Source organism: Hemitrygon akajei, chromosome 4, assembly GCF_048418815.1.
Source record: "Hemitrygon akajei chromosome 4, sHemAka1.3, whole genome shotgun sequence".
Taxonomy (NCBI): Eukaryota; Metazoa; Chordata; class Chondrichthyes; order Myliobatiformes; family Dasyatidae; genus Hemitrygon; species Hemitrygon akajei.
The window spans coordinates 57,638,279-57,654,579 of NC_133127.1; the positions used below are offsets into that span (position 1 = coordinate 57,638,279).

Consider the following 16,301-nt stretch of genomic DNA (forward strand, 5'->3'; position numbering starts at 1 on the left):
AAAATTAATTTTCCATCAAATGAAACCTAGTGTTTGTAGTTTGCCAAAAGAAAAATCACCATTATTGGGCATTTCTTGAATAACTAGATTTTAATACCACAGTTCTTACGAAGATCCTTTCTTCATTCCCCCCATGAGCAGCCAGTGACCAAGCAATTCCCTTGGAAACCCCAATCACTAAACACCACCTACAAACCCAATCATAATACTACTCTCAACCCTCTGAACCACTTGCATACCCGAATTTTGCCATCCACACAATCCCAATCACCTTGCAGTCGTGATTCACCTTGATGCCGCCTTTTCCTCCCACCCCTACCTGTAATCTGGCTTCTTACTTCAACCTCAGATATGTGACTCCCAAGCCCCATCAACTGCCCAAATTCTTGATCATGTCATAATTCGGGGCGAGAGGTCCTGAGTTCGAATCCGGCCGGCTCCCTTGCACGCTCTCCATCCGTGCCTGGGTTGAGTGTCGAGCTAGCAACTCAACAGCGTAAAAATAAAAACCTGGAGAGGGATGGGCTCCGCCAGGTTTCAGATGCCCAAGACGATGAGCAATCTCCAAAAAGATCGGTGCAAAAAGCTTTATCATGTCTTTATCAGTGATGATAAAGCTAATTTTATCACTCCAGAGACTCAATATCACTGCAATCTTCATAGTAAGCAAAAATTACAAACTGAATCTTAATAAGAGTGACCTTTTCCCTTTAAATATACAAGTTCCAATTTATAGACATTTACATTTAGATTGGTTACGGATTATTTTACTTATCTAAGTGTTAAAATTACTAAAAAAACATAAGGACTTATGGCCTGACGAAAGGTCTCGGCCCGAAACGTCGACAGCACTTCTCCCTATAGATGCTGCCTGGCCTTCTGTGTTCCACCAGCATTTTGTGTGTGTTGTTGTTAGGATTTATTTAACATCAATTTTTTACCTTTAATAGACCAGGTTAAACAATCGCTTACTAAATGGTCCTGACTGTCCACCATATCATTGGTTGGTCGAATTAATGCTATTAAGATGATTATTTTACCTAAATTCTTATATCTTTTCCAAACGGTATCAATCTTTATTCCTAAATCCTTTTTTGATACTATTGACTCTAAAATTTCATCTTACATATGGCAGAAAAAAAATCCTAGGTTAAGTAAAAAAATACTTGCAGAAATCCAAAAAGAACGGCGGCCTGATACTGCCGAATTTAAGATTTTATTACTGGGCAATTAATATTTGATATTTAATATTTTGGACGCTAGATGTGGATATTAATGCAAGTCCACAACGGGTTAACCTGGAATGTAATTCTGTACAAGGATTTACATTGGTTTCTATCTTAGGGACTTTGCTTCCCTTTGTTCTTTCCAAACTCAATAAAAATTTATAATCTTTGCCTGTCACAAAAATCTTGTGCTCATATCTAATTTCCTAAGATAGTGTTATTAATTAAACTTCAATAAATTTAAAGGCAACAGATATTTTAAAATTTCTGTACAGTATACAATTACTACCAAGATTTTTGAATTACAAGCCCTTCTGAAAGAGTTATATGAAAATTATTATACCTGACAGATAGTTCATTGATCATTAAAATGTAAAATTACCCAACAGTTCAATAATGTCAAAGGATTGGAACTCCAACACAGTTATAATTACTTCCAAGTTTATGCGTTATTTAGTTTCTTCTAGACCTACATTTCTACAACGAAGTTAGAGTATTGTACACAATTCCAGAATAACCCTGGGTAATGTGGTTCTTCCAGTAGGAGAGAAGGCAGTAAGAATTTCTGTGCTAGTCTCAGCTAACTATAATGGGAAACACAAGCAATGTGGATGAATCAGGAGGTACGTCATCAGCTGAAGGCTGGATCTATGGCATTCAAGTCTGGCGGCCCAGGTCTGTACCAGAAAACCAGGTATGATTTGTGGAGGGCTATTTCAAGGGCGAAGAGACAATTTCAAACGAGGTTGGAGACGACATCGGATATACAACTCTGGCAGGGCTTGCAAGACATTTCTTCTTACAAAGCGAAACGCAATAGCATGAATGGCAGCAATACTTCACTACCAGATGAACTCAACACCTTCTATGCCCACCTTGGAAGGGAGAACATAACTACAGCTATGAAGATCCCTCCTGCACCTGGTGACCCTGTGATCTCTGTCTCAGAGGCTGTCTTTAAAGAAGGTGAACCCTCGCAAGGCAGAAAGTCCCGATGGAGTACCTGGTAAGGCTCTGAAACTGTGCCAACCAACTGGCGAGAGTATTCAAGGACATTTTCAACCTCTCACTGCTACAGGAAGAAGTTCCAACTTGCTTCAAAAAGGCAACAATTATACCAGTGCCTAAGAAGAATAATGTGAGCTGCCTTAATGACTATCGCCCAGTAGCACTCACATCTACATGATGAAATGGTTTGAGAGGTTGGTCATGACTAGACTGAACTCCTACCTCAGCGACGACCTAGACCCATTGCAATTTGCCTATCGTCACAATAGGTCAACAGCAGACACAATCTCAATGGCTCTTCACACGGGCTTAGATCACCTGGACAATACTAACACCTACATCAGAATGCTGTTCATCAACTATAGCTCAGCATTTATTGCCATCATTCGCACAATCCTGATTGAAAATTTAAAGAACCTAGTTCTTTGTACTTCCCTTCTGCAACTGGATCCTCAACTTCCTAACCAGAAGCCCACAATCTGTGCAGATTGGTGATAATATCTCCTAGCTGACAATCAACACTGGTGCACCACAGGGATGTGTGCTTAGCCCACTGCTTAACTCTCTATATACCCATAACTGTGTGGATAGGCATAGCTCAAATACCACTTATAAATTTTCTGATAATAAAGCCATTATTGATAGAATCTCAGGTGGAGACGAGAGGGCATACAGGAGCGAGATATGCCAACTAGTGAAGTGGTGTCACAGCAACAACCTGACACTCAATGTCAGTAAGTCGAAAGAGCTGATTGTGGACTTCAGGAATAGCAAGATGAAGGAACACATACTAATCCTCACAGAGGGATCAGAAGTGGAGAGAGTGAGCAGTTTCAAGTTCTTGGGTGTCAAGATCTCTGAGGACCTAACCTGGTCCCAACATATCAGTGCAGTTACAAAGAAGGCAAGACAGTGACTCTACTTCATTAGGGGTTTGAAGAGATTTGGTATTTAAACAAATACACTCAAAAACTTCTATAGATGTACCATGGAGAGCATTCTGACAGGCTGCATTACTGTCTGGTATGGAAGGTGCTACTGCACAGGACCGGAAGAAGCTACGGAGGGTTGTAAATTTAGTCGACTCCATCTTAGGTACTAGCCTACAAAATACCCATCATCAAGGAGCAGTGTCTCAGAAAGGCACCGTCCATTATCAAAGACCTCCAGCATCCAGGGCAAGTCCTTTTTCTCATTGCTACCATCAGGTAGGAGGTACAGAAGCCTGAAGGCACAGACTCAGTGATTCAGGAACAGCTTGTTTCCCTCTGCCATCCAATTCCTAAATGACCATTAAACCATGACCAATACCTCACTTTTTAAAATATATACTATATCTGTTTTTTGAATGAATTTTAATCAATTCAATATTCATATACTGTAATTGATTTACTTATTTATTAATTATTTCCTTCTTCTTCTTTATTATGTATTGCACTGAACTGCTTCTGCTAAGTTAACAAACTTCACCATACATGCCGGTGATAATAAACCTGATTCTGAATTCCGATTCTATTAGTTTATATTTGGAGACAGACGCTGGCTGAGAGCTGATGCTATGCTGGGAATAAAAATAAACATTTAATTCTTGTTAAAACTTGTCAATGAAAACGAGGTCAATATAAAATACAAATAAGAATCTAATATCATGGAACATTCTGACTTTGCAGGGTTTTATAATACCTGGTTTCACACTGGGTTATGGCAGATTGTAACTGTTGCAATCGCTTGTCTGATGCTTCCTCTCTCCCCAATGCAGCTGCAGCATTCTGCTCCTGCGGGTATTGACAAAAACCATATGGTTTAAAGATAAGCAAATTATTCTTAAACCAACGTTTGTTTCTACAGAACATGCCAGTCAATGATAACAATCTTGACATTCATTGCAGGTTAAAAAAAAATTAACAAGTTTTTGGGTACTGCTACCACTCAAAAAGTTTCAACCAAACTTGTATCCAAAAATATATCTTAGTTCCCAAAAAATGTATTTGGGAATCCCAAAAATATATTTCAGTTCATCCTCCATTAGCTATCCATGCAGCTACAATTTTGCTTCTTAATGGTAATGAATAGCTGATAGACTGGAATGTATTTTTCAGGACTACAATTTTCAACAACTAAAATTCAAGCCTCACAACCAAATCTGCATAGGTTAGAAAAAAAAAGCTTATGGCGAAGTGTGAATATGAATTGGAATTGGTTTATTATTGTCACATGCACCCAGATACAATGAAAAGCTTGTCTTGCATATTGTTCATACAGATTAATTCATTGCATCGAGGTTACACAAGGTAATGTAAAAGAGAACAAAATAAAGAAAAAGTGCAGGTTGACAATAAGGGGCAAGATCATATCAAGGTAGATTGTGAAGCCAAAGGTTTATTTTATCATACACGGGAACCATTCAATAGGCTTACAACAGTAGGGTAGAAGCCTCATGATTTCAAGCTTTTGTAACTTCTGCTTGATGGGAATTGACAGAAGAGACAATGTCTGGGATGGATGGTGCATTTTTGTTAAAAGCCAAGCTGGAAACTTAACAGAAACAAATTAATTATTTTGCACAGTATTTGACTCAGTTGAAAGGTCATCAACCTGAAAACATAATCATTTGTTTTCATCAATGCTGCTTGCCTTGCTGAGTATTCCTCCCACTGTTTATCATTCTAGATTTCCAGCAGTGCAGTATTGTGCTTTTAGATAAACGGAGCAGAAATACCCAATGTATTTCTTACAGCAGTATTGAACTACATTTATACATATTTGAGTGAATGAGAAACCATGACTAAATCAGCTCATTGCTATATGGTGAAAATTCTTGCAGGTGTTATCTTTGATGTACGATGACATTTCTGATAAATGGAAATTGTGCATTTAAGTCCTAGAAAAGGAGCATATCTGTTAAAATTCAACTTAGAAAATAATTGTACAATTTATGATATATTTTCTTTTTTGTCGCTTCCTTTTTCCACAAGTCCTTCATCTTTGCATCTTGCCAGCATCTAACTTAATGGCAGCAATCCCCCTCCCCCCCATTGCAACAATTTTCTGAAGGAGCTCAGCTGGTCTCTTTCTGAGTTCCTCCAGTAGATTTTTTTTTGTCTCCTCTAGATAACACATCTAAAGTCTTGTATCTTTTTTCCCCTGTGACCATTCTTCACAGGAAAATCTAGAAAGTGTGTCCAAAAGGTTATTCAATCTGATAAAAGCATCATACCTGCTCCTATTGCCACTCTGTGAGTTATGCATGCAAACTTCCAACATACATAACAACCATAATCACAGCTGTTAAATCATTTGTATAAATAATTACATAATGTTTAACATGTTTCTGTGAACAAACCATTTTATCAGAGACATATAATACAGCATAAGACACTGAATGATCTATAGCAACATTGTTAGCCACATCCTTCACACCAGCAGATCCTCAGCACATCCCACTCCGATCTCCAGATAAAAATGGAAGATGTCATACTGGTGGTCTTGCAATCAGGTTCTTTAATGCAATCAACAGGTGGTGCAACTTCCACAGTCCTAGTTTCTGATTCACTTCTCCTTGCTTAACTGATGGTAAGATGGGGCTGTTATGTCAGATCCTGCATGTATAGCTAGTTTTTACATCATCATGTGCTGCTCTCAAATGGCTGTTCTTAGGATAGGACTGTCATGCAACTTTATCTGAATGTACATTTTCCATATAGGTTTCAAGAGATTCAACATGCATAGATCATCCTGAACAGTTGAATCACACAGTAGTCTGTGCCTTACTAGATTCCTTCTTCTCCAGCCCTTTGTCTTATCCACTTATCAATTCCCAGCTTCTTACTTCATTCCCCCCTCCCCCACCCACCTGGCTTCTCCTACGACCTACCTCAACTCTTTCTGCGCTACACTGATGACTGTAGCTGCTTCATGCACTCATGCTGAGCTTCTTAATTTCATCAACTTTGCCTCCAACTTCCACCCTGCTCTTAAGTTCACTTGGTCCATTTCTGAAACTCCTTTCCCCTTTCTAAATCTATGCCTTCATCACTGGAGATAAACTGTCTAGCAACAGCTTTTATAAACCCACTGATTCCTACGGCCATCTTGACTCTATCTCTTCCCACTCTGTGTTCTGTGAAAATGCCAGTCCCCTTTCTCAGTTTCTCCGTTTCTGCCGCATCTGTCCCCAAATGAGGCTTTCCTTTCTACTTTTTCCTCACCTGTGTCACCTCCATTTCCCAGACATCCATTCTCCCCCACACCCCCCATTTTCCCACTGCCTTAACAGGAATCGAATTCCTCTTGTCCTCACAATAGAATGAAGCAAGACAATAGAATCAATGAAAAACAAAGATTGACAAGCAACCAATATACATAATAAGACAATTTGGGCAAATGTGAAAACAAAAACAAAAAATAAGAGCACGAGTTGTTGAGTCCTTGGGAGTGAGTTCACAGGTTGTGTCCAGTGATTAGTTCAGGGTTGAGGTGAGTGAAGTAATCGACATTAGCTCAGGAGCCTGATGGTTAAAGTTTAATAAATGTTCCTGCCCCACCCACTCATGCTCAATGGCTTAATGATATTATGTCCTGTTTAGACCTTGCAAAAATTCATTACTCAGTTCTCAATTCGGACATAAAATTTCAAAAGGTGTGGGGACCTTTTCTTGAATTCTTTCATAACCCCCCTTTAGATTAAGTTTATTCTTTTTAATCCCTTACTTTCAGCTTATTTTCTCTCTGTAAGTTTTATGGTTTCTTTTTGAAAGAAATTATAGTTTTGGTAGTAGGCATTATTATTGTTTTTTTATTTATATTTACAGTTTCGTGGGGTCGAACACTCCGATTAATTTTTTTTTACATATTGTAATGGCTGGCCTGGAGTTTCATAGTGGGAGGATGAGGAGGATACTAACTTTATATGATTTTATTCTGGGTGCTGTTTCCTTACTGTTACGAATTATATAATTGATACTCTTATTTTGCACTGTATTAATCTTCACTTTGTTGTTGGGTTTTTTGTTTGTAGTTGGCTTGTAGAAATGCATAAAAAAATGAACACGGTGGTATAGGTGGTAAGGCTTCTGTTCCTCTGTCCTGATGGGAGAAGCGAGCATGGATGGTGGGGTCCTTGATGATCGATGTTGTTTTCTTGTAGCAGCATTCTTTGGAGATGTGCTCAGTGGTAGGGGGCTTTTCCTGTGATTGACTGGACTGGACTGTAGTTACCACTTTTTGTACGCCTTTCCATTCTTGTACTTCGGTTTCATCACAGTCTAGCGTGTAAACACCAGTCAGGATACTCACCACTGTGTATCTATAGAAATTTGTGAAAGCTTTATATGACATGCCGAATCTGTACAAACTTCCAAGAAAATAGAGGTGCAACCTTGCCTTCTTTGAAATGAAATGGCACTTGCATGCTGGACCCAGGAGAGATCCTCTAATAGGGTAACACCCAGGAATTTAAAGTTACTGATTATCTGCACACTGATCCACCAATAAGTACTGACTCATGGACCCCCTGAAGTCTTACTCCTGTAGTTTGGTTTGGTTTATTGACATTGAGTGAGAGGTTGTTGCTTTGGCACCCTCAACCAAATTTTCAATCTCCCACCTATACGCCAATTCGTCACCACCTTTGATTTGGCCAACAGTGGTAATGTCAGCAAACTTAATTATGGCATTAGAGCTATACTTAGCCTCACAGTTTTTTTATTTAGCGAGGCCTCGGTCATGGAGCTTATTGAATAGTTTTGAAGGGATGAATACTTAGTTGTAGCCAGTGAAGAGCATCCCGATGTATGCATCTTCACTTTCCAGATGTTCCAGAGCTGAATGAAGAGTCAGTGAAATGTCATCTGCTGTTGACCTGTTGTGATGGTAGGGAAATTGGAGTGGATCCAAGTCACTCCTTAGGTAGGAGTTAATGTTTCATGGCCAATCTCTCAAAGCACTTCCTCACAGTGGATGCAAGTGCTACTGGACAATAGTCATTGAGGCAGGTCACCACATTCTTCTTAGGCACCTGTATAATTGAAGCCTGCCTGAAGCAGGTGGGTACCTCAGACTGCCAAAGGTTAAAGATATTGGTGAACACTACAGCCAGTTGGTCAGCACAGGTCTTCAGTATTTGGCCAGCTACACCATCTGGACCAGATGATTTCCATGGGTTCACCCTCCTAAAGAATACTCTCATGTTGGTCTCAAGAGACTAAAAAAATCACAGGATTGTTGGGGTCTGTGGGAGTTCATGAATGTGCCTTTGTGATTTGTCAGTCAACATGAGCATAAGAGGCATCAAGCTCCTCTGGGAGAGAAACTTTAACAGATATATTGCTTGGTCTTGCATTGCAGGAGGTGATAGCATTCAAACCCTGCCACAGCTGTTGAACATACTTCTGTTTTGAAAGTTTGGTCTGGAATTGCCACGTCACATGCGAGATGGAGTTCATATCAGGATCTGCAGACCTGAACACCACCGATTTAGCCCTGTGATTACAGATCATGAGTTTATCCGAGGATTCTGAATGGGGAAAACTGAATAGTTTTGTGGGTACGCACTAGTCTACGAATGTTTTTATAAGGTCCGTGACAACCATAGCATATACATTCAGTTCCTCTAATGAATCCTCAACATGGCCCAGTCACCAGCTCAAAGCAATTCCTGTAACTGCCCCTTTGCCTTGTGTGACCCTCTCTTGCTGTCCTTAACTATTGTGCCTTGATTTTTAGCCTCAGCCCATATGCAGGTAGGAAGGGGATAGGCAGATGATCAGATTTCCCGAAATAAAGTCTAGGGATGGAATGGTTGGGTACTCTGGTCATACAGGTAATATACTGATGGAAATTGGGTACTGATTTCTTCCAGCAAACTTGACTGAAGTCCCCGGCAAGGACATGCAAGGCATCGGAATAGGCTGGTTCTTGAATATTAATCAGGGCATTCAATAATCAGGTCATATGTAAACTACAGTCAGGATCATGGCAGAGAACTCTCCTGGCAAGTGGAAAGGTCGGCACTTATTCATTAGATGTTCCTGGTCTGGCATGTCTGGGGTGAGCCATGTCTCATTGAAACACAGAACACCCTCCATTCCCTCTGATACAGCAATATTGCCCTAAAGTCCTCCATCTTGTTCTATCGTGGCAGCACATTGGCCAGGAGGATGTTTTAATCCAGCTTGAAGACTGCCTTTGTCCACTTCAAGGTGCCAATCCTGTATTCCTGAGAGTTCAGGACACATTGTGAAGCAAATATCAACTACTATTAGGATATTAACAATTCAGTGAAATATATCTTCCAATCTGTGCAAAACCAGCTGGTATTCCAATACAAGCAGCAGTCTATGATCGAATATTGCTAAGCAACACACTGAAACTTGGTGCACTCACTGCACAGACTCACTGGAAGAAGTTCTGGCCCTTCCACCACTGTATACTCAAGGACTGGAACCCATGTGGAAAACCTTTGGCCTTTTTGATCATAGAAGAATATAAAAGAACTGATGTTGTATTGAAGTAATATAAATACGACTGGAATATTCTTTTGGCATTCACAGCACAGGACATACAAATGTACTGTATCATATATGTGCAAATTTTAGGACCAGATAAATCTCTGAATTCCAAAATGGTGATACATTTATTCTTTGATAATACCATGAACATGATCCAATTCTGCTGCATCAGGCTGATGATTTCTCTCTTCTAATTAAAATCAGGATCAGTGAGACTGCTGCCCAAAAACAAAAATTCTGGTTCTTCAATGAAAACATGACAGGATAAACACAGGTTTAAATGCAATGGCATTTGTTTCCCTGCATCATATCTCATCACAATTTCCCTTACACAAAGACAACCTTCAGTTAAAATAGACCATATAGTCATTTTGGTACTTGCATTTCTCTGCATGTCCTCTTGCATGCTTTGCATCATTTTATTCATTTCCTCCATTTTCAAGTTTGCTGTTCGCAATTCCATCTTTGCTTTCCTGTACAAAAAACAAATACTCTGTACAATTATTTTGTGTAAGGAAACAGATTAACTTAATTAACCATCAGCTTGGCTTAGTTAATAGCATACTTGCTCCTGGAATCAGTAGCCCATGGGTTCAAGCCCCAAGTAATGCATATCCAAAGCTGACATTCACTAAAGTATGGATATTGATTTTGCATCTCCTTAACAGGAAGTAAAACCAAGTATCATCTCTGTTCAAGTGGTTGTAAATGTTCTCTGTAAGATCTATAAGCTTAACAATTGTTCCTTCAACTGTACAAAAAAAAATCTGGACCAGATTTCAGTTGTATTTAACATGATTTCACTCTTTATATTGAGTGCTGTATGTGCTCATAAATGCTTATAATACTACATACAATCTTTGTAAAATACTATTTTTGGAAAATCAATTATTTAATCAAAATTGAATGGCAGCAAGGGGAAATGTCTTTGGTTACTTGTGCTAACAGCACAAAACAGTAGTAGATTACCAGTTCTGAAATCTACTGATGTCAACAGAAATGAATTTCATAAGCAAGAATACAGCAGTTTTACTACACTGAACATTTTAAGGAGAACCAAGATATACCTCATAATTGTTCCAGTTCTTGAATGTCTTATTTCAGTTTTTAAATCAAAGCCATTGACAAAAAATAGCTATATTAAACTGCTCTTCTGAATAAGGAATACATGCCAGAAGCAGCATTTAATAGCAAACAGTCATTGACACATTCTGATTGTTGCATGTGTCAAGTAGTGATGAGGATCAGAGGACAGTAGTGACTAGTTGAAGGTTGGGTGGTGAGGTAATTAAGAAAGTAAAGTGTAAATATGTCAATCTGTGGGCCCCACGCTGGCCTCAAAGTAATGTAGAAGTCACTGTACTGGAGAGGAAGGAAAACATTCTCGATCACATGGGACTGCTCAAGAAGAAGGGAGGAGAGGGGATTTCATCCACTTGTCAACTGACTTAGATCGGTTTATCAAATAATGAAATAAATTGGTATTTCCATACCTAAAATGCTGTAAATAGTTGTCTAAAAATCTAAACCTAAACTCTAGAAGATGGAATGTAGTCATTTGGAAATCCTTGCAAAGTGTTGCAAAAATGGAAATTTACTCAACAGGACACAAAAAAGATGAAAGGAGAAAAATATATTAGCTAAAACTTGTAACGAAGTGGAGGCAATCCCACAGCAAATAGCCAGCAATTCCAGGTGCCACCAAAATTAAGATTCCTACATAAGGTTGAAGTCCTAAACTTCTGGGCTGTTTTTTTTTTAAACTGGTGATTATCCTGTTGTGCTCTGATATTCATGGTGGGAAAATTGACCTGATACACCCACACCAAGTGCAGGAACAATGTTGAATTGAGAGGAACATCTATGAAGGAGCAAGGTAAACAAGGAAATTTACATTTTCTTTTAAATTGAGTTTAATTTCATGAAAATAAAAACTGCAGATGTTACTTACCTGTTGTAACAAAAACAGAAAATGTTAAAATACTCAGGCAGCATCTGTGAAAAGAAATCACCCACCATTCCAGGACTACCTGTCATTGGAGTGTAATTACACATAGATGCAGGGACCTCTTTATTAGCTACACTTATACATCTGCTCGTTAATGCAAATATCTAATCAGTTAATCATGATGCAGCAACTCTATGCACACACGGTCAAGAGGTTCAGTTGTTGATCAAACCAGACATCAGAATGGGGAAGAAACGCGATCTAAGTGACAGTGTTTTCTGAATGTTAAGGAAGGCATGGCTCATCATGTGATCATTTAAAATATACATACCTCAATTCTCTGTGGTTTTGCTCCAGTTCTAAATTCTGATCTGTCACTGTTTTAATAAACTGCTGATTAGTCTGTTTAAAGAACAAAATGGTTTTCTCTTTTAGAATAATTGTTTCTAGGCACAGCAACCATTCACTAGAGCCAAGCTGAAACAAGAACAGAACTCAAGATGTGTTTTTAACATGTTCTTAATATTGAAAGATTCTTATTTCAAACTATATGCATTGTCATATTGTCACTAGCCAACAATAAGTCATCTTTATCCAACGTGAATTATATGGGTCTTAACTATTTGGGAGCAGCCATTTTTGGAGTGGACAGTGTTAGAGTAGTCAAGTTTTCGCTCAACGGGCTTAGGTAAGAGAAAGTGCAAGCTGGAACTTAAGCTTGGAAATATGGAGATATAACAAGTGTAGGCAGGATGGTAGTTCAGACAGTGAAATGCACTTTCTGTGAGATGCAGGATTTCAGGGTAACTAATGGTCTCCTTGAAGACTACATCTGCAGGAAGTGCACCCAACTTCAGCGCTTAACTGACAAGGTCAAGGAATGAGAGCTGGGAACCCAGAAGCCTGAAAACTTCACAGAATGGACTTTTACTACGTGGTCTTAATCAAAATGCAGGCTTCAGATAGTAGATGGGTGACCACCAGGAAAAGTGAGGAGAAGTAGTAGTCAGTGCAGGGCTCCTCTGGGGCCATTCCCTTCCATAAACAAGTATACTCCTTTGGATACTGTGGGGAAATGACCTATCAGGGCACAGCAGCAGCAGCCAAATCAGTGGTATTGTGGCTGGCACAGAGGCTCAGCAAGGAAGGGTAAAGTCAGGCAGAGCAATATTGATTGATGATTTGATAACTTGGCAGATGGTTAGCAGATTCCATGGTTGTGAAAAAGAAACTAGGATGATGTACTGCCTCCCAGGTGCTAGGGTCCAGGTAGTCTCAAGAGTGGCTGCAGAAGATTCTCAAGAGCAAGGGTGGGCAGCAGGTCGTGGTGCACATTAGTAACAATGATAGTTGGAAATGACACTGTTCATACCAGAGCCATTATTACCAAATGGACTGACTGTTTATTTAACTTAGTGTAGGCTGGATGCACATGTTGACAACTATATATGCACACAAAAACAATAATTGTTGTAAATTCAAACAACACACACAAAATGCTGGTGGAACACAGCAGGCCAGGCAGCATCTATAAGGAGAAGCACTGTCGACGTTTCGGGCCGAGACCCTTCGTCAGGACTAACTGAAAGGAAAGATAGTAAGAGATTTGAAAGTAGTGGGGGAGGGGGAAATGCGAAATGACAGGAGAAGACCGGAGATGGTGGGATGAAGCTAAGAGCTGGAAAGGTGATTGGCGAAAGTGATACAGAGCTGGAGAAGGGAAAGGATCATGGGACGGGGGGGGGGGGGGGCACCAGAGGGAGATGGAGAACAGGCAAACAACTAAATATGTCAGGGATGGGGTAAAAAGGGGAGGAGGGGCATTAACGGAAGTTAGAGAAGTCAATGTTCATGCCATCAGGTTGGAGGCTACCCAGCCAGTATACAAGGTGTTGTTCCTCCAACCTGAGTTTGGATTCATTTTGACAGTAGAGGAGGCCATGGACAGACATATCAGAATGGGAATGGGACGTGGAATTAAAATGTGTGGCCACTGGGAGATCCTGCTTTCTCTGGCGGACCGAGCGTAGGTGTTCAGCGAAACGGTCTCCCAGTCTGCGTCGGGTCTCACCAATATATAAAAGGCCACACCAGGAGCACTGGATGCAGTATACCACACACTACTTTCAAATCTCTTACTACCTTTCCTTTCAGTTAGTCCTGACAAAGGGTCTCGGCCCGAAACAGCGACAGTGCTTCTCCCTATAGATGCTGCCTGGCCTACTGTGTTCCACCAGCATTTTTTGTGTGTTGTTTGAATTTCCAGCATCTGCAGATTTCCTTGTGTTAACTGTTGTAAATTCAATTCACTAAGATAAATGAACAGTTAGTCCATTTGGCAATAAAGGCTCTGGTATGAACAGAAAACAAAACACTTATTCTATCCTACATTCCAAAAACATAAATGTTAGGATTAGCTGTGTTGATGTCAGAAGTGTGGCAACACTTGCACATCCTTGGACTCTGTTGGTCTTTGATGCGAATGACGCATTTCACCATTTTTCAATGTACATATGACAAATAAATCTAATCTTGTAAGAATTGAAGCATAGGAAACTGAGGAGTTAATATCCGACAGAAAATATAGGGGTGAAATGCAATGGTAATTGATGTGTTAAGATATATGCAGAACTTTGGCCAAACACATGTTCACGGAAGGTTGAAGATGGGAGGCATTGCAGAGATTGCCCGGAGCCCAGAAAAGCATGGATGAGAAACAGATGGTCAGAATCAACCAATGGTTGATGGAGAAGACATGGGTTCCACATGTTATCAAGCATTTGATGATGTGACAAGCCTGATTTAGTCTGAGATAGACTTCAATAGGGGAAGTAATGTCTGGATACTAAATCTAGACCAAAAACAATGCCAGGCTTCTAAATAGAAAAAAATACTGCTAGAGGAAGTGGATGGGTATAAACTTCAGATTTTCAAATATTTTTGATATCAATTAAATCGATTAAAATTATTAGAAAGTGAAATATACTAAAAAAATCAAAAAAGTTTTGATAAAATAAGAACTCGTAAATTTTTTTTTAATTAAAAAAATTAAGTAAAAATAGTTAATTAAAATGGAATATCTAAAACCCATCTTCCCCTTTGGTTTCTTATCCACAGCCTTACAATCCTCAAAATCAAGTGGTCAGAAGCCTAGGTTTAACTGGGTACATCAACCAGAATTTTCCCCATTTAAAACAGAATACAGAATTCACAGGGCGTCAACTAATAAATCTGACATTATAAATCTATAGTCAAATATGTGCATATCCTGAACGTTCTTCCAAATCAAAGAGTGTATGCTGACATCCTCCTTTGAAACAAACAAGCAGAAAAACTAGAGAAAGATGTATGCTCAAGGCCAGGATAGAGAAATGATTCTCCAGGTGCCCTGGTTTTCTGCCACATCTCAAAGATGCGCTACTAGTTTAATTAGCTATAAATTATCCCATAATGTAGTTAAGTGGCAAACAATAAATGTGGAGTTGATAAGTATATGAGACAGAGCTGCAAAGAAATATGGGGAATGAAATTAATACCTTGCTGTTAGAAGCAGACATGTATTTCATGGCCCAAATGACCTCCTTCTGCGACACAAGTACTCAGTAGAGGGAAAATGCAGCTAATAGTCATCTTTGAACTTCAGGATGAGCCTGAAGAACTAAGCAGTTTTGGACAGGAGTCCAACATTCTCACAGTCCATCACGTCTACTGTAGAGGAGCAATTGCATTGATCCCATTCTCTCTCTATTTCCCTGTACCTCAGTAACTTATTCTCATTCACATACAGTGTGATCAACTTTCTTTTGTATAGAAAAGGCACAATTTACATTGGACAATAAGGCTAACAGGATTTCTTTAAGACTGGGAGGAAACCCATGCAATCATGGTGAGAATATGCAAATTCTGCACAGACAGCACCCCAGATCAGGATTGAAACTGCACACTGGAGCTGTAATGTAATGAATATAATGATCATCTTTACTGTCAAATAAAGCAGCAAATTTTCTTATATATAACCCAAGAACAGTGGATTGACGCCAGCTATATGGTTGCAAGAAAATGTGACATTGGATGATACATTTTGAATTCTCACAGATCTGGTGTACTTGGATAGTAAATGGTTTCGCCAGTTGGCATTGGCTTCACTCTGCTTATAATTTCTCTTCTGTCGTTTTGAGTGAACACTGGATATTTAGTGATAGCAACAGTAAATATAGTAACATAAGAAACTCTGCAGATGCTGGAAGTACAAAGCAAAATCAACAGATAAGGCAGCAACCATGGGAGTGAACAAGCAGTTCACGTTTCAGGCCAAGACCTTTCTTCAGGACTAAGAAAGGGGAAGATGCCAGAAGAAAAAGGAAGGAGGAGGGCAAGGAGGATAGTCAGAAGGTAATAGGTGAAGCCAGGTGGGTGAGAAAGGTAAAGGGCTGGATATGAAGGAATCTGATAGGAGAGTGGACCACAGGAAAAAGGGAAGGAGGAGGGGCTCAAAGGGGAGGTGATAGGCAGGTGAGAAGAGTAAAATGTTGTATGTAGTTTAGCACCTCCATTGTTTTCAGTGATGAATTTGGTAAAGATTAATTATAGGAGCAGACTTATTGTTGAAAC

General features: G+C 39.5%; 1 protein-coding gene across 3 annotated transcripts in view; it reads right to left on the reverse strand.

Annotated features, from left to right (window-relative positions):
• sclt1 (sodium channel and clathrin linker 1) overlaps positions 1 to 16,301 on the reverse strand; it is a 76,863-nt gene that overhangs the window by 48,600 nt on the left and 11,962 nt on the right. For all 3 annotated transcript variants that reach the window (XM_073042682.1, XM_073042680.1, XM_073042681.1), the window contains exons 11-13: positions 12,022 to 12,092; positions 10,125 to 10,215; positions 3,918 to 4,009 (exon numbers count right to left, since the gene is read on the reverse strand). In XM_073042682.1, coding sequence (XP_072898783.1) covers positions 3,918 to 4,009; positions 10,125 to 10,215; positions 12,022 to 12,092 — 254 coding nt within the window. The remainder of the gene's footprint in view (positions 1 to 3,917; positions 4,010 to 10,124; positions 10,216 to 12,021; positions 12,093 to 16,301) is intronic.